Source organism: Malurus melanocephalus, unplaced genomic scaffold (assembly GCF_030028575.1).
Source record: "Malurus melanocephalus ecotype Western Australia unplaced genomic scaffold, MMel_1.1 scaffold_287, whole genome shotgun sequence".
NCBI classification, from domain to species: Eukaryota; Metazoa; Chordata; class Aves; order Passeriformes; family Maluridae; genus Malurus; species Malurus melanocephalus.
The window spans coordinates 642,889-670,826 of NW_026623519.1; the positions used below are offsets into that span (position 1 = coordinate 642,889).

The 27,938-nt window shown below is 53.1% G+C and overlaps 1 protein-coding gene across 10 annotated transcripts in view; it reads right to left on the reverse strand.

The window, feature by feature from the left end:
• Positions 1-3,242: 3,242 nt before the first annotated feature.
• Positions 3,243-27,938, reverse strand: part of CHD6 (chromodomain helicase DNA binding protein 6) — an 89,354-nt gene continuing 64,658 nt past the window's right edge. For 5 of the 10 annotated variants that reach the window (XM_057376649.1, XM_057376648.1, XM_057376645.1 and 2 more), the window contains 17 exons: positions 27,255-27,454; positions 23,886-24,045; positions 23,214-23,303; positions 22,345-22,448; positions 21,650-21,779; positions 21,240-21,300; positions 20,521-20,578; positions 19,650-19,869; positions 17,453-17,661; positions 14,787-16,334; positions 14,043-14,191; positions 13,554-13,760; positions 12,623-13,069; positions 11,790-11,978; positions 9,878-9,997; positions 8,724-8,828; positions 3,243-6,752 (listed from right to left, as the gene is read on the reverse strand). In XM_057376649.1, coding sequence (XP_057232632.1) covers positions 5,862-6,752; positions 8,724-8,828; positions 9,878-9,997; positions 11,790-11,978; positions 12,623-13,069; positions 13,554-13,760; positions 14,043-14,191; positions 14,787-16,334; positions 17,453-17,661; positions 19,650-19,869; positions 20,521-20,578; positions 21,240-21,300; positions 21,650-21,779; positions 22,345-22,448; positions 23,214-23,303; positions 23,886-24,045; positions 27,255-27,454 — 4,888 coding nt within the window. In that variant the 3' untranslated portion in view covers positions 3,243-5,861. The remainder of the gene's footprint in view (positions 6,753-8,723; positions 8,829-9,877; positions 9,998-11,789; positions 11,979-12,622; positions 13,070-13,553; positions 13,761-14,042; positions 14,192-14,786; positions 16,335-17,452; positions 17,662-19,649; positions 19,870-20,520; positions 20,579-21,239; positions 21,301-21,649; positions 21,780-22,344; positions 22,449-23,213; positions 23,304-23,885; positions 24,046-27,254; positions 27,455-27,938) is intronic. The other 5 variants (XM_057376654.1, XM_057376650.1, XM_057376647.1 and 2 more) reach the window with 4 other exon arrangements.

Consider the following 27,938-nt stretch of genomic DNA (forward strand, 5'->3'; position numbering starts at 1 on the left):
TCACTCGGTGCCACCCGGGGTCACTCGGTGCCACCCAGAGGTACCCGTTTGCAGGCGGACGCTCGGTGCTGGCGGCTGCTCGCGGCCGATCCCCGCGCACGGCTCCGGGAGGCCACGGGAGGAGCGGCTTTTCCTCGGCCGCCATCCCCCAGCGCCCTGCGACACGCGTGGRTACAGCATCTCCTCGGCGGCCTCCGGGCCCCGCGTACCCGCCTGCTGGGCTGGGGGAGCCGCCGCCGCGCTCCCCGTCACTCGCGGCMCGGCCCCGCCTCGATCCCGGTGGTGGCGGGCGCTCGGCGTTTCCAGGTGCCGGTTCCGTTGGACCCGGCCGCGCCTGCCGGCAGGAACCAGCGCCGATGGACGGAGCCCCCGTGGGAGCACCGCGTGTCCGTCGGGCGCCGTGGCCGCGGGGACACCGCCCGCCCCCGAGGGCAGGGAAGCGGCTCGAGGCACGCAGCATCGTGGAGGASAGGGAGCAGGGTTCTGAACCCGCCTGTCATCACCTCCCTGCTGCGGGGCGGGCATGGGAGCGGGGACACACCGGGGATCCCCCTCCCCGCTGCCCGTACCATGCGAGGGTGCTCACAGGCGGGTTCAGGAGCCGCCGTGGGGACCCAGTCCCGGAGCCCCCGCCCGCTCGGCATCTCCTGCCCTGCCCCGAGCTCCGGACCCAGATCCCGGGCTTGGTTTCCTTGAAAATGCCCGTTTGCAAAGCGCAGGGATTAGTTCGTGGGATMCACAGGCTGGTGGAGCCGGTCCCTCACCAAGAATCACATCAGCTACGTGCTTTCCAAAATGTTGCTTTCCACAAAAAACAGCCTTAATCCAACACCTAAATCTGTTTGAAAAAAAATATTTGCCATAAGAGCATGGAAAACTGCCTGTCAAGAGCAGACGTGAAATGTGTTTCATTTGGGGTAATGAGGCTACGAGCCCTGCAGGCTTATTTATTCCTACCGGACCACCAGAAGTGTGCCCTCCTCTGCATGAATGAAGCTTTTTTTGTGCATCTCTATCAGAAATCTCTGTCCTTTTCTGGGGAAAAAAAAATCTTACTGTGAGATTTTCTTTAAAATTTTGGTTTTTTTCAAGCAGTACAGGCAATTCCTGTACAATGTCTCCTTTTGCTGTAGCACAGCCAGATGAAAAAATTGCCATGGCTCTCACTCCCCTCGGCTGCTCCTGCAACAGATCCAGGACACTGCTGTCCCTTGAAACCCGAGCGCTTGTGCTGGACTTGCCTGAACTAATGCATTCAGCCAGGCTGGGATTGAGTTCCAGGTTAAACCAGCAATCCAGACCACAGGCAAATGGAGCCAGGTAAGTGGTGCTGTATGGAGTTGYTCATGAATTAAAATCCCACTAAGGGAGAACAAGGCGACATGGGGAGTGAGACTGATCTGCTGGGCTGAAGATCTTGCATTGTTTGATACCTTGTGAGGTGAAATCTTGATTCTCCAGAATTCATGCCCCCTATGGCAATGCACCGATGGTCTCCAGTGACCCCTGGGAGCACTGTGAACCCACCAGCAGTCCTAAAAGCCACATGGGAGGATGACGATGATATTCCTAGGGCTGCTGTCCAAGCACACAAGGCACACGGTACAAATTGATGGGGAAGGGGATTGAGAGAAAAGCTGCATTCTCTTCCCTCCGGTTTTCCAGAGCTGCTGCTCTGCTGGTAGCTGGGCCAGCTCCTTTCCTGGCAGCACTGCCTGTCTGTCCAGTGCCCTTGGCTGAGCATGGATGCCATGGGTAGCTGTGCACTGGTACCCGATGGGTGAGGCACCTGGGGACTTTACCTGCCGTGCAGTGCCTGATAACGACTTTGAGGGTGGAAGATGTGAGGASATTCATGGTCTCATGACTCAGCCATGCTCTGGAGCCCTGGGGCTGAAGTGGCTCCTGAAGAGGTGGGGAGCAAAAAGCTGAAGTTCTACTCAGTGCAAACCAGATGTCATTAAGAGAAATTGCCTTCTGCTCACTGCTGGCCAGGATTTCTAACGCCAAATCCTTTCTTGTACAAATCAAGAGCCCAGAGTGGGGACATCTGCACCTGGGGCAGGCAAAGCTCCCCCAGCCATGGGTCAGCACTGAGGAAAATCCTTTCCCTCTTCTTGTGACCATAAAGGAAACTAGAGGTCCTGTCTAAATGTGTGATGAGACTTCTGTGTGTCATATGCGATTCAAAACCAGGCAGGGACAGCAGTGCGGATGTGCAGCTGTGTTTTACTCTCAGGCTCGGGGAAGAGGCACCTGTATTCTGTAAAACACAACGTGRAGCAAGCTGTGCCCACCATACCCATCCTCTACCACATCCACTCAGTGCTACCAGCAGGGACCACACCTTGTCTGAGGAGACAGACACTGCAGCCACCACTGACGTGACAGCCCAAAGCCAGCACATGCTCCTCCCTGGACCGCAGGGCTGCCCGGCTCCTGCAGACCCTGCCAGCAAATATCCTTCAGAACAAATGCCAAGGAGCGAGGCTGCAGYGTGTGGAGCCAGAATTTAAAGGGAAACTTGGGAACTGTAAATTCATAGTTCACACTACCATTCTGCTGGTCTCTTCTGCTGTGTRCCTTTCTCTTTTTCCCCCCAAATGCAGGAACAAAAGACCCGGACAAGGTGCTTACACAGGGCAGGCGGAGCAGCAAAAGCATTGGTTTTAACTCTCTCTTTTCTCCTGGATCTTGGGAGAACAAAGCTGCTCCCAAGCATCATTCTAATGAAACACTGAGGAATGCCTGCTTTGCTGAAGCCCGAGATCCTCACACAGAGATTTAGGACAAACATTTCACAAAACTTGGAGGTGCAGAGARCACGGGGAGAGGAGCCCAGCACCCCAAGCACCCCATCTGCTGGGAGGGGCTGTGTAAGTGCCAAGGTGAGTAACTGCTTGGGGGGAAGGTGCATGCCATGATTGTGGAGGTCTCTGGGCTTCCTCCCACCTCTGTGGAACAGGCAGGTCAGCAGAGAGCCCTTGTGCATCCTCTGTGCTTAAACTGGCCTGGAGCTTGGGCTGCTTCTGGGATCTTGCAACCCACRTGGGACATGAGTTTCCCATGCCAGCGAGTTCACCCCAGGGCACTGGGAGACCTGCAGGTTTGGCCCCTCATCACGAGTAGCCCGACTCAAGAGTAACACACAGGGCACAAGGAGCAGCCCTAGAGCAGCGACCAGGCCACCGTCGCTCAACAGCTTCTCAACGGGTTCATGCTGAGAAAAAGGCAAGTCACGTTTATCATTGAGTCAGGTGAATTAAACATTCACATATATTTGCTGAAAAAAAATTATATACATCTGTAGCAAGGCTCTGCCAAATCTGAAAGATAAGCATCATCTAGTCACTAAAATTAAAAAAATAAAAATCTGACTTTTAAATCTTTTTCTTTTTATCCATGTTCAAGAGCACAGACAGTTTATTTTGTTAGCACATTTGGTGAAGGATGTATGTGTGTGAATAGCCATGAAAACCGGTGAAAATTTGGCGTTTGTTGGGATATGATGGAAAAGAAGCAGCCACTTATGCCTTACAGTCTAAATAATCCACAGAGTATATCGGGTTGCAAAAGGGTCACAAAGTAGCAAAGAGAAGCCTAAACACCCAGAGACGTAGCATACATGTCTGCTAAGGAAGAACAAGGCATAGAGCATGCTGGGCTAATTAAAAAAATTTCACTTTAAACCCTGTTCCTTATGCATGTAACCCTGGAAAAACCATCCCGTAACAAAAATGGACTCGGAAGAGATTTCTGTATCCATTCACAGTAAGGCTTTGAAGATGTATGAAGTTTTATAGCATTTGTATTTTAAGGATTTAGGGCAAGTACATGTTCTTCCACTGAATAAAAACAAAGTTAGTACTTAAAAGGTTCAAAAATATATCAATCGTGACTTTTTTTTTTACATAAATAAATTATATTGATTTTGGATTCAACAGCTGAAAAAACCCTTTCTGCTTCCACTGGAGGCAAAAACTGAACAAAATGTTAGTTAAATAGAGATAGCAGCATTTCTAAGAAATCTGTCGATAGTGATACAGTATCTATGCTACAAGAATGTTATTAAATAGAACACATTTAATTATTGGGGGAGGGGGATTGCATTATGATTGATTACATACTTGAAAAAAAATCATCCAATCCAGTAAACTGGGAATAAATTCTGTGAAAATATAAACCAACTGCTTTCTTTGACCATGGGTAACAGACTTCTTTGAGATGCTAATTTTAACATGTACATAATTTATAATCCCAAATGTATAAAAGACAATGACAAAAAGCATCATAAATAAATAATGCAAACTGAAATAGTTATGTCAAAACATTTGGACCATCTGATAAATTAGCAAAACTGCAACAGAAAAAAAAGTAAAAAATACAGTAAATTGTGACAACCAAGTGTGAAACCGATGAGTAGCACGCTCCAACTCCCTCCCAGCCTGCCCTTTGCTCACCGCTGCACCACTGCAGCTTTATTCAAGTCTCAGACCATGAGCTGCAAGGAAGAACAACCCCAAGTGAAAGAAGAATTAAAAAGGAGTGAGGGGAAGAAGAAATCATTAGAGTTGCCTGTGGAGGAGTCTCAGTACCCAGAGCTGGAGTGGGGGGCTGGTGGCATTAAAGCCTGTCCATCTGAAATGCAGATGCTGAAATCGTTTCGGGGACTGGAAACACTGCTCAACAGCAAACGGAATGGGAAGAAGCCAAAGTCATCTCTTCACAGTCCACCACTAGGAAGTAAGAAACTCAGGCTCTGAAAGTCTCAAGAGTCCTTCTCAGAGGATTCCCCAAGGAGGGAAGCTGGCCTACAGCCTTCTCCGTGTTTGCTGAAAGAACGTAGCTTCTGGGGTAAGGAGTRGGAAATGTAAAAACGCAAAAAGCCTCAGTGTTCATATAAGAGCATTAAAATCTGCATGGCCTGTTCATGGCTGGAAAAAAATACCTTTAGAGCACCTGTAACGCCATAGCTGAGAACTAACGCCAGAGAGGAGAACTGAAGACTAGCAGAATAATGAAGGAACTGGTTGCTACAGGTACAGTAACCCCAGAAAAGTCATGCAAGTGTGTAAAACCCTTCCAGCTCAAGCTGGAAAGTTCTTGTAACTACCAAGGAAAGGGCAACTAAACTCCACGTAACATAAAACCAAACTTTGGTTTTAAAAAATATAAAAGAATGTCTACATCATTTTTTCACTCTCTGCAGTTTGTCTCCAAACCTTTGAGGTGGGGGTGATCAAGAAATTATATCACTACCAGTTATGCTTTTCCTTTCAAAGAAATGAATATATGCATTTTCAATCATTAGTTATATACTTCTGTCTATACTACTATTCTAGTAACCATGATAAAATAGGGAAATACTTTAAATCAAAAATACACATTAGCACTTACTACAGCTGTGCTTTTAGCCCAAATACAGGCTTTTTCCTTCAGTGTTGCTGTAGACAGAAATACCCTTGTCTGTGTGTATATCAAGAGATAAATGCTTTTCTTTTGCTCTTGTTTTTTTGCTGCTTTTTCTTCCAAAGGATTGAGCAGTTTGGAGGGGGTGACCAAGTACTGGATTTGCTATTGCCGGCTGGGATGAATGACTGGAAAAACAGAACGAGAATTCGGTGCCTCCCATACTAGCTAGAAAACATYGTTTATCTAATAAAGTGGCAAGACCCTGCAACTATTAACATGTAGTATGTCACCAGTTTTTTCTGACAGAGAATTAGGTAGATAATATTACTCATGGAAACACAGGTTTATGAAGGTGGAGCGGGGTGGGAGGGGAAGTAACAAAGAGTTTATGGGATAAGAAACTCACAAGCCACAATCTTTTTGTGTTTTTCTTTCAATGAAACAAAGTTCTAATCGGTATGGTGAGCTGCTTGGCGCTCCTCCTCTGCTGGTTCATCCTGCTCCTTCTCTGTCGCTGCCAGTGGGCTCTGCTCCGCACAGTTTTGACTGTTTGCAGCTTCTTTTTCCGGCASTGACACAGTTTCTGGCTCTAGATTTGCCAATTCCCCTTTTGCTTTCTTCCTCTTCCGCTTCTGGGTCTCCAGGTTTGCCGCCTCCGAGTGCCTGGTTTGCTGGATGCCAGGCAGCGCCATGCCGATGCCAGGGGAAAGGAACATGGAGGGATAGATCAGTCCAGGAGACATCCCTGGGATAAGAAATGGGTTAAAAGCTACAGGACTACTGGTAGTTATTGCAGATTCTGTCTGATTAGAAAATGAACTAGGACCGGGCTTGTCTTCCACGAGAGGCTCTTTTTTCCCATCCTGGCTGCCCTGTTTCTCCTCGCTGGCTTTCTCGGCGCTGGCTGTGCCACCTTTCGTTGTGCTTGTTAACGAAGTMGGAGCAGTCGCGGTGCAAGTGGTGGTCATGGGGGAGTTGAGGAGTCCTCCAACACCGAACATCTGTGGTACGGTCGCCATGCCCGGCAGCATCATGGGCAGCATGCTCAGGGTGCTCTTCACGTCCTCACCAGCGGGCACTGCTGCAAAGCCAGCAGGAAACCCAACCAGCCCAGTCAGAGGGATCCCTTGCATATTTCTCATGTTCTGAAGTCCCACCAGATCCATCCCAGCAATTAGTCCGTTCATGAACAATGGTCCCATTCCAGAAGAAGAATCTGCTACAACACCGGGGCCTTTAAGGAGTTCGCTTCGGGGCCTCCTCCCTCTCCGGCGTGGCCCAGTGTCCCGGAGCACAGGCTCAGTGAGGATGCGATTGAATTTGTTTTCAGGTAARTAGCCCTGAAAATGAGACACATAACAGAGAACACCCAACAGTTACTACGGCAGCAAAGGGAATCTGGCCCGTCTGTGCTCACATCTGCGTCCCAGATGGTGTCGGCACAGAAATATTTGCTTACATGATATGGAATTTGAGAGGTACACACAACTTTTCCCCAAGGGATGCTGCCAAATGCAAAACACCCTTGCTCTGCCCTGGCAGGATCCTGCACTGTCAAAATGCTCAGGGAGGGGTGGAGGAAGCATGTTTTTACCCTGCATTTCACCCAGCCCTCAGCACCAGCTGTTCACAATGTGAGAAGCACCAGGGCACTACAGTGCCCACTCAGCTCTCTGCCCAGCTCTAATTGTGCCTTCAACAACAGGTGAAAAATCCTCTTTAAGATGGGAAGGGCCAAATTTTCAATGCTCTGCTGGACAGCAAAGCTCAGGGGATGACACAGAGTGGATATACTGTCTGAGGAGCTCCTGGTCAGAGCTTTGCTGAGACACCAGAGAGCAYTCAGAAAGCTCTTCTGACAAGAGACATGGGACCAAAACCCAGCAGCCAGAAGTGGGTGACACTGTCTGGTTACACAGAGCAGTGCAGGGGGATCCCCAGCACACCATAATGCTCCCTTTTGCAGCATCCTCCACACAGACATTTAAACATTTCCCTTCGTGGCTCCCTTGGYTTTCAATATCATCACTCTTTGAACCATTTCCAGTAATAATTTTAGGTAGGAAAAGTATTTCCATTTGACACCTGTAGTGCAGAAACATGAATTAAGATGCCCCTGGCAATCTGCTCAGCACAGCACCTGCCCAAGGCAGAACAACCTTCTGGGARCATCTCCCACCAGCACGTGGGAGAAGCCACACGGGGCCATGACAGTACCCGGGCTCTGAGGGGCAGCCAGGCCCAGCTCCTGCTGGCCAGAGTGCCCGGAGCAGCTGACCTTCATTCCTCCACATCCCTCCCATAGCAGGATGGGTATACATTCACCCAAAGCTCAGCGTGGATGGGGTGGGAATGCTCATGGCATGCAGCCACTGGAGCAGGGCACAGGAGAGGTGCCCAGGTAGTGCCAGGCACAGAGCRGTTCCTGTGGCACAGAGACTGTTCAAATCAGGGGAATGAAGAGCTGTCAGCTTGCATGGGGCTGCCTGCCTGGATGGGGCCCTGATGCCAACCTGGATGCAGAGCTGTTTCCTGGGCAGTGGACAGACCATGCCAAATCTCCAGTGCTAATTAAAAACCAATTTGAGAGCAGTACAAACCTCAGTGCCAATTGATTGACCCTCCAGCCCTCTGCAAGGGTGTCACACAAACCACCACAGCCCAAAACCAGGCAGCAGGTGARAGGGACTGTCAGGACAAGTGTGGATCAGGCAGCCCGGGGGCGAGCAGGGCGATCTGGCAGCGCCGTGTGTGCCAGGAGAGAGCACTCCTCCTCCCCAGGCTCTGCCACACACCGGGACAGGGACTGCTGGATGCACAGGGTGGATGAACGGGACAGAGGAGGCTCCGTCCTGCCCCCTCCCTGCCTGTGCCTGWGCCTTCAGGCCTGGTGACCTGTGGGGCCTTTGATGGGCCTGCAGCTGCGCAGGCAGAGCTCACAGGAGCTGATGAGAAACATCAACTAAAAGTGTTTCTGAAAATTTGACCCACGAGAAAGTTGTCCAGCTGTCCAGCTCCTAGGGCATTCCTCTTGCCCCTGCTACCCTAAGCACCCCAAGGCTCTTCAGGCAGGCCCACTGAGCTGCCGAGCCCTGCTCCCAGGGCACTGGCCCCCTCTGCCCACGGACTGGCCATGGGGCTGGCACGGCCCGACCTCCCGCTCTGCCCCCGTGCTGCAGCCATCCCATCCCACACGCCCAGCCCAGCGCCTGCCTCGCAGCTCCCAGATCCTCACTGGAGAAAGGTTGTGGGGGTGGGGAGGGGAAAGAAAAGATGACATGATACAGATTTCTCCAAAAGCTCTAACTTACTGAAAGCTTAACAATGTCAGCCCAGTCAGCTGCAACAGCATACTCCAAGTTTGCATCAAGCCACCTTGGCAATTCCTTCAATGCTGGTGCCGTGGCTCCCCCTAACTACAAAACACAGCAGAAGGATGACCTCTATTGCAGAGAGAATTACGTAAAATAATACAAAAAAAATATGATTACACTTCCCCTAGCTTCTTGCTTTGGGCTGCAATTTGTCTGGGGCAGAGAGTCTTACCTTGCTACACATTTCTGCAGGGTTTGGTGTATGCCTACTGCCTCCAGACACACAGCTCAGGGAGAAAAGGCAAGTTCAGCCTCTGTGGCCCAGCCCATTGCCCTCCCAGGAACCAGAGATGGGGACAAAGCTTCTGTAAAAGCCAGGTTTGGAACCAGCAAACCCTCCAACTCACCCAGGTCWCCAAGGGCCAGTGTGGGGGCAACCAAGAGGAACACAGATGTGGCTGAAACAGTCTCTTTCTGCCTCACTCTTTAGTTTTGGTTTTAGATGTCATTAATGTCACATCACCTTCTAACCTAGTACAGTCCTGGGTGTGTTTAAGAACTGAATTTGGGTAGAAAGTACTCCTGAACATCCCTTCTTGTTCAGAGAGGTGAACATCAGTGCYCTGGAGATTAAACTGCAGACAAGTAAATCCAAGCTCCTTGCCCAGGAAGCAAGAACAAGCCCTTTCAACCCTCAATTTCCCACAAGCAGTGGGATCGGTATTTGTGTGCTCTGGCCTGCACCRCATAAGGAGGAGCAAACCAAAGATATTTGCATGGCAATGTTACAATTCGTGGCATACTGCACAGAACTCAGCGGAACAATCAAATCCAGAATGGGAAGCACATGACAGGGCTATGCTGAGGGTGGCTTTAAAGCCAAAGGCTCTGTGCCATTGCCACTGAGGGGTCTCTGCCCTGGGAAAGGGTTGACACTTCAACATCCCTTACTTCACAGAGACAGTCACTTATTTCACAGGTCTGCACTCCTCAGGCACACGTGTCACAGGATAATGTAGATCAGAGACCTATCCCAGATTCYTTTTCTCATCTATAGGCCTTTCTGGATTAAATCTCCCCCCAGGCAAGCTCAAGGTGTGCTAAGCATTTTGGGACACGGAGGGCAGAGCAGAGAACAGGCCTTTGCTTACCCGCCGTCCGGTACCCTTATGTACCACCGGCACCCGCTCCTCTCCCGTCAGAGAGCTAATGTCCAGTTTGTTGGGGTCCTTGCAGCGCTGCCTCCTCTGCTTGGGCTTGTCTGAAAAATTCTGGAGTGCAAACAAGACAGGGTTAATGAGACTAGATGGCTTAATGAGCCTGGATGGCTAGAAGCCCTGCAGGAGAGCAGCATGGATGAGCTCCTGAGGGACAGGGAGTCTCTGCAGGCCTGGACAGGGGCAGCACAGGCAGCACAAAACTGGTCACTGCCACAAGATCACTTCTCAAATGAGCCCAACTGATGATTGGAGGTATAAAGGGGTCTCCAGTGTACCCCACTTAAGAGTGCTCCAGCCCCTCACCCCTGAAGCTGCAGCTTGCTGCAGGTTCTTATACACGCATCTGTAAACGGAACACTGCATACAGCCAGCAGAGAGAGAAGAGGTCTGTGGGTGCCACTTGCGTCACTCTCACACAGCCACCTGCTTCTCACTAGCTCAGCAGTGCTGTGTTTCCTTCCTCTTTCAGCTGTTCCCATCACAGAGATGCTGCACCACGTTTCTCTGGGATCAGAGCCCTTTGGAACGACACCCTACCGAGTTAGAACCAAGTCGCTGTACGCCCACTGCATGCACCAAGCCCCACTGTCAGTGTGCCTGCAGGGAGGGAGCGTTGTAATGTCCTACTGATAGCTCGGATTCCTGAGAGTCAGAAAAACACCYAGAGTGCGGTTCATCCTTTGAACTGAGCTGCTGCTGTACCCCAAAGCCTCTCTCCATCCATCAATCCTACCCGGAGAAAAAAAGATCCTGTGGAGCTGGCCCAGGGCATTGGGSGTTTGTTGGGAGCAAGAGCATCACCAGAGGCATGGCCAGACTGGGCAAGCTCCRGGATCTCCCTGGAAAGCAAGGGTGTTAGGAAGGAGTGGGAAGGCACCTCCACACTTGCTCCACCATCTGACTGCKCCCAGAAGCCTGGCCCGGGACACAGCTGGATGTGTCTCTGGACTTCGAAAAGCAAAGGCCATCCTGCTGAGCAAATGCTGGGCTCTGCATCTCTCATCTCTAACAAGCTTCAGAACACTAATGTCTTGCCTGTACTCCAAGCTCCAGGAAATCCCTGCCTCAGGCACATGATCCTCCAGGACCAAGATGCAGAGCCTTTTTTACCACATTTCTTCCTGCTCTGTCTCATGGCCTGTGCTCTGCCTACCACATGGTCTAACAGGCTAAATAAGCTGAAAGCTGGAGCAAACCAACCTGTGAAACCAAGAGGGGGAGGTTTATCAGACACCAGGAGAACCAGACAGACTGTGCACCCCACTCTGTGCCAATGCTCTCTGAGAGCACCCATGGCGACACAATCACAGCCTCCAACAGAGCCCCTTTGGTCTAACTCTTAAAGAGAGMAGGTTTCCTCTTGCCTGGGAACCTTATTTAATACACCAGCACAGCCTAAAATGMCCCCAAGTGAAAAAGAACAACATAGACAGACCTTGAGCACCCCAAGTCCCTTTTCTCATTTSTGTTCCCATCCCTGGCACTTCTGGAAGACATTGTGCATTGGGCAGATGGATGCACTACAGCTGGAGAACCGACCTTGGGAAGCAGGGGTCAGCTCCTGGAGGATGCCAGACAATCCCATGCCCAGGAAGCCCTGGAGGGTATTCACAGTGCCCCGTTTGGACATGTTTGTGTTCTGGGGGAAAGGAGAGGAATTCTCCAGCAGCAAGTGCCTTTTGTTGCTGTCCAGGGGAGTCATGCTCACCTCTCAAACGTGATGAACCCCTGAAAATCCCTGATGAACACCACAAACCATGTTACAAAAGAAAACCTAACACAAAGGGCAGCACACAAGGCAGACACACACACACACACATGTGCCACGGAAAGCCACCCTTACTGTGCCAAAGCTGGGAACATCRAGTGTGTAGTCAGACTGCTGCCGGAGCCAGTCGAGGAGACTCTTATTCGGGACAGCCTTCTCTTGGCTGCCTGCAGCTGGGCCTGGCTGTGGAGCTGAGGTAGCAGCAACCGGCCCATCAGGGAGGGGACTGCTTTGAGGGGGCTGCGGCTGGTCCTCCTGAACATCCTGTCAGGGGGGAGGAGCAGGGAGAGCCCGTCAGCAGCATGCAGTGACACACGTGCACTCTGAGAAGAACACCTCCCAAAGCAGGTCATCTGCTCACATCACACAGATTAATCCACGTACACACAGTACCTCTTCCTTAAACCACTACCCACTACAATTCCACTCCATCCCCAGTACTGGTGGCAGAGAGGGGAAACAGAGCTGGAAGATGCTTCTGAACTCACATGGAAACACAATAATCACCAGGAAAACCAACTTCCCCCCAGATCACTCCTAAAAATGTTCTAGGGGCACTAGTCTTGCTCATAGAGCTTCATTCTTTGAGTGGATCCCAGGATAGAAGGAGAAAGGGTGCAGTAGGATCTTGTCTTCCTCATCTTCCCTAACCCTAAATACTCCCTGAGGTGGGACAGCTGCTTTTGATAACACATAGCAGGACTCAAACACTCTAGAGTGCTGTAAAGCAGAGGAATAACTTTCCTTCTTCCCTGTAGTAGCTGCTCCTGCCTGGTTCTGCACAAATCAAGCTGTCCTGGAGGTCCTGGAGTGTCATGGGCAGCAGAGCTTGGAGGGGAGAGCTGGGCCATGAAACAAACTGTGCTGATTGCACAGGGTCCCCATGAAAAGGGGGAGCATCAACCCACCTGCAGCCGGTTTGGAAGTGGCCTCTCCTTCAAGAAGATGAGGTCCATCCCTTCGACATTTTTCCTCCTGCCCCGTCTCCTCCTCATGGCAGCATCGTCTCTTCGGAGGCTGCCGTTTACGATCTGTCCGGTGACGGGATGGATCAACCCTGCCTGCAGGATGCCAGACAAGTCCATGCCCAGGGAGTTCTGGAGGGCATTCACAGCCCCCAGTTTGGGCATATTTGTGTTCATGGGGAAAGGAGAGGAGTTCCCCGGGGACCCATCAGAGGCTCTGGACAAGTCCACCGCTGCCTCACGCCAGCCGTTCAGCACAATGGGAGGATGGACATGGGCTGCTGCCAGCTGCTCCAGGCTCCTCTGTTTGGCATCTCTCTCCATTTCGAATTCATAGGGTCTCCTGTGCTTCCGCTCATCTTTTGCAAAGGCAGGGCTCAGGAAACCTTCCTGTGTGTACCAAAGCCACAGAGGGTTATGGCTGCTCCTGCCCTGTCCAGGGACCACAGCRCCTCATGCCCACACTGAGCTAATGGTCAGCTCTCCAGCCTCTCCCAGGAGCCCTGAGGGATGCCCTTTCCTTGTGTGGGGGTAGTGCAGGAGCACCCTCACACACACTCGTATCCCCCGAGGTGTTACAATGACAGTTGCCAGGGCAGTGCTCCCTGCAGCCCTTCCTCTGGGATACCAGGGGGTGCCCCCTTTTCCCTCTGACCATGTTGGAGCCATAGAGGCTGTGGAACTCCCAACAACAGCTGCCTTCCAAGGAGGGAAGCAGGGGGGCTCACCGGGAGCTGTCACCARGGCACAAGTAGCTTAAGCCATGTGTTACACACCCCAACTGGCACCAAGGGCCCTTGGGAAACGCCTGTGTACTTCTGGGCATTATCTCACCCCAGAGTCCCACCTGTCACTGCCTGAGGGTCCCCCTCACCTTTTGTACCTGAGACATTAACACCCCATTACTGAAGCTGGGATCAGGGCCTTCTGACTCAGCAAAGCTGCTCCTGCTGCCAGCATTGCTGGCCATGGCTGGGGCTGTCAGCAGGCTCTGGGCCTCAAACTGCTGGCTGGAGGAAGGCCACTTGCCCTTCAGGATGGCGTGGCAGATGTTGTCAATGCGGTTGATGATCACACGGTCCTGCAAACAGAATTGGACGGTGGCAAGCTGAGACTGAAATGACTGATGGGTGCATGACAGCTCAAGATTAAAGCCACGTTTAGCCCAGATTATCTCAGATCAGTGAGAAATTGCTTTGGGGGCACTCATCTTCACAGCACAGGTGCTTGGGAAGAGCACCTCGGCCAGAGCATCCATGGGCTGTGCAGAGGAGCAGGAAATAGAGCTGGAGCTGCGTGAGCCATTGCTGGCCAGGGCCATGCAGGAACCCTGCGATACAATCCCTGCTCATTTTGACCTCACCTTAGGCCACTCAGAGAAGGAATAAAGTGTCTTCTCCTGCAGCAGCTGGGCAATGGTTGGTGCCCGGGCATCCTGAAGGTCATCAATTTCCCCAGGCAGGACAGAAGCAGAACTCTTGTTCTCTTCCTCCAAGTATTTCTCTGGACCATCTAAAAAAGTAAGGGAGAATAAAGCCCACCAGCCCCTGCCTTTCTCCCCATCTGGAGATGGGGAGCATGTGCTCACACATTCCCACACAAACACCCAGCTGGCTCCACAAAGATCCTGAACAGACCCCAACAGTTTCCAGAAAAAGCAGCAGACCAGGATCAGGCCAGGCAGCCCAAGCTGCTCAGSAAGGACCATCACTCCTCTGAGCTGAGTTTGGGGGGCTTGAATTGCAGTAGGCCCCATCCCTGAAGAAGAGGGGACAAGAAGGAGGGTGTATGCTTTTCCAAAAGGAGCTGCTTGACAGGCAATGCCGGGTGCCAAAAAGGGAAAGGTGTCCCACAATCCATGGCATGCTCTAGGCAGAAGGGCTGCTGGGGCTCAGGGTAGAGAGCTCTGGTCAGCCCTGCTGGCAAATGCAGCCCCCAACCCTTTTTGCCCTCAGCTGCAGCAGGTAAAGGGACCCCAGCTCCTAAAGATGGGAGGCCACTCCAGGGACTGGGCAGCTTCAAAGTTTGGCCCTGSAGGGAAGACAGCAAGTTCCTCCCATCATAGCCAAAGGTAACTGTCAACCTGAGGGAGCTCTCTGGACCGTACCTTGACTCTGGCTGCTGCTGGCTTTCTCCCCATCATCTCTGTTCTCACACTCTTCTTGCTTCATGCCCTGGGCCTTGGGGTGCGGGGCCTCTGTGCAGCCTGTCTGTCCTTCAGCCTCTTGGCCCAAGGGCTCCCCCCCAGCACAGCGGGGCTCTGCCCCTGAGGCCCCTGGTAGAGGTGTGGGCAGGCTGAAGGGCTGGCTCTGAGCCTGGCCCAGTGAGTGTGGCTGGGTGCTCTCCTCATTCAGGTCACCGTCTTCCCTGCCCTCTGCCCTGGGCTCTCCCAGCCCCAGGGACCCCCTCTCACCATTCGTGTCTTCTGGGCAAGTGTCCTCAGGTGTGGGGAGGCCAGAGCTCTGCTCCTCACCCCCCAGTTCATGAGCCTCAGGGTCACAACTGGACCTGGTCCTGGGACCACTCAAGCCTTCCACAGCATCTGCTGCTGCCTCAGAGTTATCATCGTCCTCTTCTTCCTCCTCATCTTCCTCGCTGTGGCTCTGACTTGGCCCTGACTTTGCCTCCATTCCTTTCTCCTGCAGCAGACTGATGAACCTCTGCTCAGGAGGAACCTTTAGTTCATAGTTATGGAGACTGGGACTGTAGAGCCCCACACTTAGGACCCTTTCCATGGTGCCATGCTCAGGCAGCCCTGCTGCCGGGCTGGCAAGTGCACCTTTCTGTTCCAAGCCTTTGCTGAGCTCAGCTGGGGTGTTTTGGGAAGGGTTGCTCTCGGGTGTAGAAGGTGAAGGCTTGGCTTCCTCATTCTGACTGTCCACTCGGTCAGAGCCTACTTGCAAGCCCTCTAGGAAGGGAGCCTCTCTCATGGCATCTGCATCACAGCTGGATGGATCCTCATCCCCCTCCAGCTTGCCCTCAGAGAGTTTGGCCACACTGCTTCCAACATCTGTGCAGCTTGGGCTGTCCCTGGTGAGGGAGCTCTGCTCGCTGGGACAGACCTTCTCATCATACATCATGCACACCAACGAGTCTGGCAGAGAGCTCTCGTCGTAGTTACTGGAAATGATGTCCTGGACTTCGGACATAAATGTTTCACAGTTTGCATCYGGTGGGCTGCCCCCAGCCTGGGACATGGTGCTGTCCACTGTTTCCAGCTTGATCTGACTCTCGGCTTCATTCTCCAGGGTATCACAGGTCTGGTCTACCTGGCTGTACAGGGGGGAGCTGTAGATTTTGGAGTTAGACTGGTAAAGGCAGCACAGGGTTTCTGGGCCTGGGAGCCCTGTTCTTTTATGCTGGGCATAGTTTCTGTACGCGTCTAAAAAAGACARCTGGGGGTCATTCATGATGTAGTAGTCGGTGCGGTTCAGGCCGTGCTTGGCAGTGCCAATCAGCAGGTCCCGGTCGTGTTTGCCACACTCCCACCACACGGGCAGGTAGAGGCTGGGCCGGCACAGCTTGAGCCTCTCGTGGAGCAGGGGGCACTTGAGCACCTGCTCGCGCACCTTGCGCAGCAGCTCGATGCGGTACAGCGTCCTGGCAGCGCGCTCCTCCGTGATGGGCTCCACRTAGATGTCAGGGTCTGGAGCACCTACGGCAGGACAGCAAAGCAAGGYCACGTTAYTTGGGCTGGTTCCTCAGAGGTAGTRATGAGCAARCTGAGTTTTAACTCATCCTCAGACTGCAGGTGAGCTGGGGCCWGTGCTTGTAGCCACTGCTGAGACCTCTTTTTCCTGTCTCACTAGCTTCCAGTCATACTCCACTAAATGGACACAGGGGAATAAAACCCCCTGACTTGAGCAGCTGAACAAAAAGTAGCACCAGCTGCACAGGCTTTCAGAGTCTTTGAGCTCTGCTCCATCAGCACCAGCAGAGCTGGAGCTGCCTGGACCTGCTGGTGGAGCAGCTCCTGGGGTCTGAGCCTCTGATAGTCCTTCAGCCTATCCTCAGGCAAGGGCAGCTTGTGCAGCTCTTCTGATGAGGAACCTAAGGCATAACACACACACACACAAGGAACTGTGCCTAAGAGCAGACCACATGACAGATCTGAGACAAAATGTTTTCTGCTGCTGTTGGACACAAATTGCTTTGTGCTTAAATAGCCTCCAAGCAGCTTTTCATCTGTCATGTCCTGCCTGGTGCCAATGCAGGGCCTCTGCAGAGTACTCAAAGAAAACAGACACCCTATGTGTTGGCCAGACTTCCYGAGCCTCCTGCAGCAAACCCAGGCTCCACTTACCCTGTAGCAGAACTCTACAGTCACCAAATGCACAGATGGAGTGGACTCTGTCCAGTGGCAGCAGAGAGATGCTCAGAGAGCAGCAATACAGCTCACCAAACAACCCCCAGCTCCAGCATGTAACTGTGCTTTGCTGTTTCTCTACTTGCCTCTCACATACAGAGGTTGCTGTCTTGGATAAAATTGGTTGTGATTTCCTGCAAGAACTCCAAGAGATCTGTGAGAGCAGGGGCTGGAGCCCATGGGGCTGCTCTACACTCCCTCTACCTCTACTGTGCTGGGAAGGCACATGGTGAGGACAAGGCAGACAGAAATGCATGACTGCTCCAAGCCCACGGCCTGCCTGGCATCTTGCTGCTTCCAACTGTCTCTGAAGCTCCTCCCTTGCTCTCCTGCTCCAKGAGAACAGTGGGATCCCTTCTACATAGACCTACCATTACTCCTCCATAGACCATACAATTTCTACTCACCATCCTCTTTCCACAGAGGAAGACCACAGACATTCTTGCACATGGCCACAAAGCTGTAGAAGTACTTCTCCAGGCTCTCATCCGTCTTCTTCTCCAGTCGAGAGATGGCTCGGAACTGGGCCCAGTCAAAGATCTTTTTCTCTTGGTCATAGATAACCCCAAAGGAGGAGACGGTRCGGTAGAAATCTGCCTGCTCCCTCCTGGTCCACCTGTGGAGCAGGGAGGAGATGGGAACACCACTGACACATATTCTGGGCCCAGAACAGGCAAGGCACCAGGCAGAGAGGCTCAGAGAGTAACTAACTAATAACTAGTAACTGTCAAGTTACTGACTAACAGTTCTGAGGGAGGTGTCAGCAGGAACACTCTGGGGAGACCACCACAACCTGAGATCCTCTGGTGCACAGGGAAGAGGAGCAGAGGCCACGGGCCCACTGGCTCTCAACTCATTCCTGAAAAAACCCTCTTGGCTGTTTCAGTAAACCCCTGACTGCAGCTCTGGGCTGGGCTGCCCACAGGGCACAGCCTCCAGCAGCTTCAGTGGAGGCACAAACCTATCCCATTTACTCCCTTCCTGCCACATCAAACTGTTTCACCTCCATGGAAAGATCAATTCTCTGTACCAGGAATTACGAAGGAAAGATATGCAGACACAGTTCTCATCCAGCCTCTTCCAGAGGGAAAACTAGGACTGGGGCTTGTTGTTTTAAGGGTCAAAGTAACAAGCACCACCCACCTTACCCACTCCTGGGTGTCACCCCCTCCCCACTGAAGGACAGCAGCAGCAGTGATGGAGTTCAGTTACAGCACTTTTAGAACACAACTTTCATGCTGGCTTGGACCCTCTGAGCTTTTACCTTGTGGGGAATCACTCAAAGGGCAGAGATGGTGAAGAGTGTCCTGGGCAAATAGCCCTGGGCAGAACCCAGAGAAACACCCACAGAGAACAGGTAACAGGGCAAGGGCAGAGGAAATGGAACACTGACAGCTGAAGAAAGGGGAGCACTTATGTCTGAAGAAAGCTTCCAGTCAAATCTCAGCTCCTCCRAATTGCAGCTCTGAGCCAGCACCAGCGAGCAGCTGAGACATGTCAAGGGAAAGCAGACAGGGTGACAGCACCCACAGCACTCTCCAACTGCCCAAAATACACCTGGGCCAGCATTTTCAACCCTGTTTCCAGGGGCTGCAGTCAAGTTTCATTTCAAAAATGAGAGTAACAAGAAGAAAGTTAATAAATATATGAATGATGCAAGTCAAGKAGCCCAGTGGTGAATTTGTCAAAAGGCCTCAAATTAAAGGTTGGTGGAAAATTCCTGTAAGGAGATGATTCCCCTACAAAAAGCCCAGAGAATTAAGGAATGGGAGATACCAGGCTGCTGTGATGTCCATAACACAACTATTGTGCCCCCATCTCAAGGAGAGGATGGTATGACTGGAAGAAGTCCAGAGGAAGAGAAAGGCTAAAACAGCTTCTACATGAACAGAGCACAAGGCAGCACATGTATCACGTGGTTACATGGGGTCCTGCTACGCAGACAGGTTCACAGGAGGCAATGCCATTGAGGGCTGGACACCACAGAGAGTCCCAGCCTCAGGGCAGCACTGGAGAGTGGCAGCAACGGCAGCAGCGTCACCCTGCACACCCCCTCCCGTAGCTGAAGAGAGACACTCAGGTGCCAGGACAGCCCCACCACCCTCCCACTYACTGGGACACAAATGAAATGAGAGCACAGCGCAACCAGGGTATGTCACCACTGGGCTCCAGAAGCCACGTGCAGAAGGCAAAGGCAGCAGCATCAGAGCCACAAGGGTCAGAAAGGCACTGCTCACAGGCTGTGAAAGTGCTCATTTGTCACCCTTATCCACAGCATGTCCCAAGGACACAACTCTGCTCTGGCAASGCTGACCTCTGGCCCAACAGACACAGGATTTGACCCTGAAGAGCTGTCCCCTGACTTCTTTTCAGTGTCACCATCTGCTACACACGAACTCCAGTTTGCAGTGGAGGCTGCTCCCTCGCTGGGCTAGCTGCTGGAGCAGCAAGGCTCCCACGGCTCAGAGCGTGTTGCCTGCCCAGCAAGGACTCACGACTCCACGACATGACCAGAGCACAGACAGCTCTRGTGACACCGATCTGGGTCAGTTCTGCAGACCAAGGAATCCAAGTGGGCTAAATTAGCTTTATTTGCTGCATTACCTTTTCTGCATTTCTTTGTTCACCGAGTCCATCTCGGAGGCTCTCCGGAACATCTCATCCTGAAGCCAGTAGCTATGGTTACCAGGCACCAGCATCTCAGCGCGGGGAGGCAGCTCCTTGCGGTTGCAGCGTTGGTARACAGTGACGAGTCGCCGCAGTCTGGCCGTGAGAGCAGAGGAGACAGGCCAGCAGGATCTGTCTGAGTCGGAGCCATCCTGGGCTTCAAACATCAGCAAGGACATCAGTATTTAACACACACACAAAGCCACAGGTGCCCACACCGTCTGRTAAGCTCCAAGAGCTTCCTGCCACCTTCTGCCTCCCATGGGGAGCACCAGGGATCACAGTCACAAATGGGAGGCCACATGACAATCCCTGGGCCTAACTGCTTATAGCTTCACCATGTTTTACCTTCCTTCAGAGAGTCCAGAGACTGAGAGCAGGGTAGGARTGATGGCTCCAGGCCYGGCCATGCATGGGAGAAGACTGCARCTCCCTGCTCAGCAGTGGGGCCAGCCAGCCCATGGCATGTGCCAGCACGGCCCACTGCAGAGACCTTGCTCATCTCATGCAGGCAACTGCATGGATAAGAGCARGTTAATGGCTTCTAGTCACCCTGGGTAGCTTTGGCTGGAATCACTTGTAACCCTGGCTGGCATGCCACAGGGCCTATCCCTGGGTCACCTGTGACTCTATGTGAGGGCCCCTGCCCAGCTTGAGCTTCCTCACCCACTCCACAGAGCAGCATGTTCCTCCAGCCCAGCAAAGTGTTCCTCCCACCAAGCGGCTCCTGGGGCAGCGCTCAGGCTCTGCCTGTGCCACGCCAAACCCTGGGAAGCCACCGGCCGCACTGCAGGAGAAATGGCCTCACCTGCCACTGGCTCGTCCCGCTTCTCACTGGTTTCACCCACCCCAGCAGCCATGATGTCCTGCAAAAGGAAACCACCAGAGAGTGCTCAGCCCCACACAGAATCCCCTGCACCCAAGCCCACCCACCCTCGGCAGAGTGTAGGGTGGTGGGATGGGCAGGGCTGTGTGTCCACTGCCCATGGGCTGCAGCTGCTGGCTGTGCTCAGCACACAGGATCAGAGGTGACAACTCAAGAGAGTTGTTTTGGGCCTGGAGGGGAGGATCACCACAGCGACAGAGGCTGTAGTGCCACTGCCAGTGACCATGTGACAGCCTCCACTGTTCAAACAATACCTGCACTCTCCTGTGCCACCTCATTCCCTGCACTTCCTCTCTGACAGGGAGATTTCTTTTGGCACATCCCTGACTCCTTTGCCAGGGCCCCACGTGGCTCCTGAAGCCAACCAAGAGTAAAAGCCAACACTCYTGGACATCCCCTGTCCTTAATCTCYTTCAGCTCCCCACAAGGCAGATGCTGCCCAGGCCCATAGGTAACACAGAGCGGTACAGCAGAAGCTGTGCTTCAGGGGCAAAGGCAATGCACACAGCATGGAACACAGACAGGGCAGACCAGCCATGCTGGCTCCCCACTTCCCCACRGAAGAGCTAATGGAGCCAAGTCTGCACCTCAGGGCAGGCTGGGCAGCCACAGATGTGTATCCAACACTGAATCCCACTCACCTCCTGTTTTGACAGTCCCTCCAGCTTTTCTCCACTGCCTTCTTCTTTTTCCACACTGCCCCTGGGTGACAGAGAGAGTCAGTCCCTGCAAGGGGCAGCACAGCCCCTGTGGCTGTGCCAGTTCTTAGCACCAGGATGCGAGGAATTGGTGCTCGTGCCAATTGGTGCTCGTGCCAACCCCACACTGAGGACCAGCCCCCTTCTACCCTCCCCTCTGTGCTCAGAAGCACAGCCTGCTCCCTCTCTCCTCCCTGTGCCAACCCTATACTGGGGACCAGCCCCTTCTACCGTCCCCTCTGTGCTCAGAAGCACATCCTGCTCCCTCCCTCCTCTCCATGCACTGCTCACCCCCACCCTGCCCCAGCAGGGAGCCRGGCTGCAGTGAGAGCTCGGCTCCATTCCCTGCCCACCTTTCAGCAGCATCCTGTGCCCCGTCGCTGACGCCCTGCTCGGCAGAGAGCAGCTTCTCGTCCGGCATGCCCACCTTCTCCAGGAAGCACAGTGCCGGGTCTGCCCGCATGGCGTTGTACCGCTCGTAACCTGCCGCCGTCGGGACATACAGAGCATCGCCTGAGCCTGGGCCACAAAAACCTCCTGCTCCTGAGACACAGCTCCCCACCTGGCTCTCACTGCCTCTGTGTTGYCCTGAGAGCAATTCTCAGCTCCAGAAATTCCCAACATTTTCCCAAAAGCTGCTAACAGATCTGCAGCCCCTGGGCAGCAGGCAAAGAGAAAGGTCAGTCTTCCCATCCCACCCAGCACAGGGACCTGGGGCAAACAGCCCTGGGGCTCTTGTAGGCTGCACGGCAACTCCATGACAAGGTCAAGAAAAGATTTGTGCCTTTCTCCTTGCCCTCACACAGCAACTACACACTGCTCCTGGCAAACCAGAGTCTGCCACGAGACCTGGAATGGCCATCATGGGCACTGCAAGGTGCCTGCTCCCCACCCAAACATGCTACTGGCACTTAGGGGGAGCTGCCCTGACCCCGTGTGGCTTTGGACCACGGCCACGGCTTTGCTCCTTTCACATGATGTCCCCTCCAGGTACCAGAGGTAGTCATTGCCTCATACACCAGCACCCACCAGACAGCTGGGTACACACCGTGCTTGAAGACGCCGATGAGCAGCGATTTATCAGCCTCAGCATTCCACCAGTCCACCGGGATCTCCACGTAGTCAATGTCTGGCAGCAGCACATCCAGCTCCCTAGGGCAGACAAGGTATGAACGCCCCTCTCCCAGCCTCACCAGACACTGAGAGACACTGGCCACTGCTCAGAAGGGATGAGGGAGGCAGGAGCCACCACTCGCTGGCTTGGGGACAGCTAATGAACACTGCCCTGGGGTCCCACCATCACATGGGTACCCATTTCCCTGGGGTTAGTGAGCCAAAGCCTTGGTTYTACACAACCTGCTGCTCTCCTGCCCCTCTTTCTCCAGGGCAGTGGGTGCCCCTAGCCTCTCTCCCCTCCCACCCAAGAAACAYCAGAGCACTGAAGGTCCCATCTGACAGAAAGGTCTGCAGCTGGCAGGCCGCAGGCTCAGTGCCCTTTCAGAGCCTGTGGGTCCCACTGTTACCAGTGCTGGGAGGGACTGCTGGCCACAGCCATGGGGCATGCTCTGCTCCGAGGCCTGGCCTGGAGACTGGGAGCAGTCTCTGCTGACTCCCACTTTGGATTCAGAGCCCATTTGTCAAGGAGCMCACAGAGCCATTTTCTTGCAAGGCATTCCCATAAGTCCCCATTGCTCCCCAGGCTGGTGCTGCAGTCCCAGAGGGGCCTCGGCAGGGCTGCCACGACCGCAGCCACTGCACAGGCAGAGTGGCTGCAGTTTGGGCTGAGCCAGACCCGGGGATTTGAGCCCCATGTCTGACTGGCCTGGAGCTGCAGAGAGCCCAGATGTGGATGGGCCAGGTGGCTGTGGCAGTGCTCGAGCCCGAGAAGCCTCGCAGGGGTCACCGTTAGGTCCCTACCTGGCRGGGGTCCCCTCAAAGGCTTTATCCGCAGCCTCCCCCAGCACTTCAGCCTTCAGGTAGTAGAGCATTCGCACCCGCAGCAGAACCCTGTCCCGGGCGGCAGAGAGGTCAGCAAGACCAGCAAAACCTGCTTGACATCAGGTTCACCCACACAAAGRACCCCCTTCCTTAGAATGGGACGGGCAGCAACTGTGCAGTGTCATGCCACAGTGCCCAGCCTTGTGGCCTGCTGGCTGGAGGGTCACTGTCCCGAGGGGACATGGCTTCCATGAGCTGGAGGGCAATCTGAGGATAGCCCAGCAGTGAAGCATGGTGATCCTGGGTGGGCTGTGAACCCTTCTCAGTTCCCTTCCACCCTCCCAACACTAAAGGCCCTCAGTCCACTGTCTCCATGAGACTCTGTGGGCTCTCACAAGGGGGAATGGTTTAAACTAAAAGAGGACAGATTTAAATTAGATGTTAGGAAGAAATTCTTCACTCTGATGGTCAGGAGGCCCTGGCACAGGGAAGCTGTGGCTGTCAAATCCCTGAAGTGTTCAAGGCCAGGTTGGACAGGGCTTGCAGCAACTTGTGATAGTGAAGGTGTCCCTGCCCTTGGCTAGGCTGGTGCAACAAGATGTTCTTTAAAGTCCCTTCCAACCCAAACCACTCCATGATTTTACGACTCACTTGTTGCAGTGCTGTTTGAGGTGCTTCTTGTAGCTGTCGTCATGGAGCACCACCTCAGGGTTGCAGGTAGCAAGCCAGTCTGCATTCTTTATTTCAGGAAGCAGCATCTGGTTCTTTGTCTTCTTCCCCTTCCGACCCCTGGGCACCGGTGCTGACAAGCCTGTAASAGTGAGTGGCAGCCAGTGAGCACCACAGGCAGCACAGGCACAGGCCTCCAGCCCTGGGGGGGACAGCAGGGCCAKGAGCTGGAGGAGGCTGTGCAGAGCACCTGGCTGCAGCCTGGAGAGCCAAGGGGGGGGAAGCGCACAGGGAAAATGCAGAGCATGGAAKAGTCCACCTCTGGGAGAAACCTTGGGATCACCACAGAAACTGAACCTGCTGTGCATTCTCAGTGTTCAACCTGAATGATAAAATGGTTGTATAAATGTATAAATGTATAAAAATATCAGACAGAAGAAAAGAARGGATCCTGGTCCTGGGCACAGCCCTTGAAGACTTAACGTGACGCTACAGCCAGGTCTGAAGGTCACCCTATGGAGAGAGTGATTTGGGACAAGGGCTCAAACAAGAAGCTCTCAAATGATCAAAGAGCAGCAGACCTGCTGATCTGWTCTGTAAGGGCTGGTTCTTATGCTATGCATGTGGAGCAGGGCTAAGGGGGAACTCGAYTGCTGCAAGGGGACTAAAGTGCCAATGGGAGTGTGGTCCCATCTGGCTGCCAAAGATAATATGAGATCCAGTGAGTGGAGATGAAAATTAAACACATTTCAACTTGAACTAAGATGTGAGTTCACAGCAGAATGTGGAAACAACTCCTGATGGGGTCACTATTGCTTGGAATCTCAGAGAGGGATAAACTGCCTCCCTAGGCAGCTTGCTGTTGAGGTGGAAACTGCAACAATGGTCAGGAAAGGGTACCTGAGCAGTCCCATCCCATCTGTCTGGTCTTGTGACACCAGAGAAGACAAAGTGTCACCACATCGTCAACTTGTGCACCAAGTCTGCAGCTCCGTGACAGGATGAGAGTCGTGGCCCAGGTCGTTGCTGGAGCCTGCAGTAGGCACCAGGTCTCCTGTACCCAAACTGGCCTGAGGAACACTGGGCAAATGCTGCTTCCTCAGCAGCTTGGCCTGCTCCAGGATGAAAGGCAGGATGGTGCTGGATCAGAGCAGAGCTCTGCGTCAGACTGTCTCGGTGCTATGCTCACCCTTCAGGATCACATGGAGGTGGAACTGAGAAAGAACAACTCCAGGATGCCCTAGCAAGGGCTGGAGGYTGCTGCTGCTATCTGCACATCAGGGATGGGGAATGACTCGCCTGCTCAGCTCTCTGCAGACACAAGTGGTACCCGAGGCTGCCTGGGGAGTCCCAGCAGTGCCTGCTGTGGCTTCTCTGCACTGCCCTGYTCTGCTCTCTCTGGCTCCTGACATCAGGCTGAGATGTCTTTGCTCCTCTGGCCCAGACCACGTGAAGGTTTCACAGGTGGGAAAAGCCACTCTGAAGAGTCAGTCGATGGAGAAGCTCCTGGTCGTTTCTCTGTTCAATATCCAATGCTCTTGCACTAAAGCAATCCTGACCCTCCACTGAAACGATGACTTGTTCATTACTGGGTATTATCTAAACCAAACCCACTCACAACCAGTTGATTTGCTTCCGACTCTTGTTCTGCTCCCCACAGGGCTCTCAAGCCCACTCCCAGCTGCTCAGGACAAGGCTGTTTGGCMAGAGCAGGAGGCAGCACTGCCAGAGTGACTCCCATTGCAGCGGGTCACTGGAATAACTTCAGGCAGCCACCGAGGGCCACATCCTTGCACCTCACTGTGCAAAGACAGTTGAACACTTCCACGCAGAAGGAAATGATGATGTTGGTTTTTAAGCAYCAACTATGCTGCACTTGGGGCTCAGCAGCATCACCACCACTCTGGAAGAGCCTTCCTTGTACTCCACCATCTTGGAACAGGAATCCCAGGTTTCAGCCCAGCTCCCTGATGCCAAAAGCAGTCTGGAGAGTCGCAGCCCCCTCACTACTCACCTTATGCCATGGATTACAATAACAGAACAAGCAGCACACAGCTGCTGGACTCTGACTCAATGAAGGACACTGCAGCCTCCCCCAACCCTGGTCACCTATCCTGAGAGCCACAGTATGCAGACACTGTGCTGCAAGGTCAGCCAGAGCCCTCTGACACAGCAGGCARTGATCACACATCCCAGGCCACAAGCCCTAGCAGATCCAGGGAGCCAGCAGCCACTCTGTGCTCACAGATGAAGACAAAGGCCCTGGGGCTGTCTCATTTGTAGGGTGGGCTCTATGGCTGCCCCAGCCCCAGAGAGCAGCCACAGCACTGCAGGTGGAGAGGCCAATCTGCARTGTCCACCACTGAGGCAGAGCCAGAGGGAAAGCAGGGCTGGAAAGCCTCTGGGTGACCTGTCTGAAACTGAGGATACACTGGGAACTTCTACCCAATAGAATACACCTAGACACCTCTAGGAAACAGATGTAATTACAGATGTGACATGTGGTGTGATACCTCTGAGTAGAGGACACAGCCAGGCCGAGGACAAGGGTCCTGCTACACATAGTGAGAGAAGGCAGCAACACCTGGGGAGGACTCTGCAATGCAGAGGTCTCAGGACAAACCAATGCTGTACCTCCACCCMTCAGGCCAGGCACTGCAGACCAGTAAGTCTAGGACAAGCACCATGACAACGGGAGACAAAAGCTGGAAATYACAAAATTACAGAACATATTGAGAGGAAGGGACCCACAAGGATCACTGAATAGAACTCTTAAGTGAATGGCCTGTGTGGGGATCAAACCCACAACCTTAGTGTGGGATGGATGCTCAGCTGCACCCCCAGCTTTCCCTGGTGCAGCTGCCAGTTCTGCCCAGAGGCACAGGCAGGGTCCTGCACCATGCCCATGCTGTGCCCTGCAAGGTTCAAAGGAGCAGCCTGAGGCTCTCTGAGTGGAATCAGCATCCTCAAACCTTTCACACCCAATGTGTTAATTCGGTCACTGGTGCTCACAAGCTCACTGCCCAGGGTCTCCCTGCGCAGGGGAACCATGGCAGCATTCACAGGCCTGAGAAGACTTAGCAGCACCTCTGCTCCCACCATAAGGCTCTCTGCACTGAAAGCCAGAAAACAGCCTCCCCGACTCAGGTAGCCCCTGCTGCTGGCTCTGAGGTCAGTGCGGAGGTCAGCTCCATGGAAGCCCCTTTCTCTGTGAAGAGAGAATTGCAGTGCTCAAACACAACTGCTTGCAGACAGTTTCCATTGGTTCTGCTTTGAATTCGGCAGCTTTGGTCCCGCAGGCCGGCACAGAGCAACAGGTACAGATGCAATGGCAGAGAGAACACGCAATACCTGAGTGATTCTGCAGAGCCTGGTTCTGGCCATCCTTTGTCGGCGTGATGAGATCCCAGATAAAACTCTTAATCTTCTCATCCCCCTTGTAGTGTTTGACGCAATACACCAGCAAGGCTCGACAAATCATTTCCATGTCCTTCTCATTCAGGTGCCACTTGAACCGCCCATGGGTCAGGATATCTTTCCAGCGACCCCAGCTGAAACAACAGGAACACAGAGTAAACACTCCTGTGCAGTAGAGACCTTGCTGGCACCTCTCTCCAGGAGCTCATGCRGGGCAGACCCTGTGGCATATGGAATAAGAATCACTTGCATTGTGTAAAATGAGTTACATTTCATTACAAAGCCAACAGTATGTATACTTTTTAGTGTGAGAAGTTGTATCCGAGTTATTTTTTCAGTCTTTTACAATTTCTCAATACATTTGTCAGGTTTGACAACTTGCTTATTCTTCTCAGAGAAGAGCCGGAAGCCTGCTTTTTTGCTTCAAATTCTGTGCTGATCAATACTTTTTTTGCGTTCAGTTTTTCAGATTCTCGTGGGATGTCAGRGGCTTCTTCCTCTGCAACTCCATAAGACTCCTGCCAGCTCCCCTGGATAGGGCGGGATCTTTTGCCCACACATCACAGGAGCAGAGAGGCAGAGAGGTTTGCAGGACTGAACAAGGCAGAGGCAGGAGCA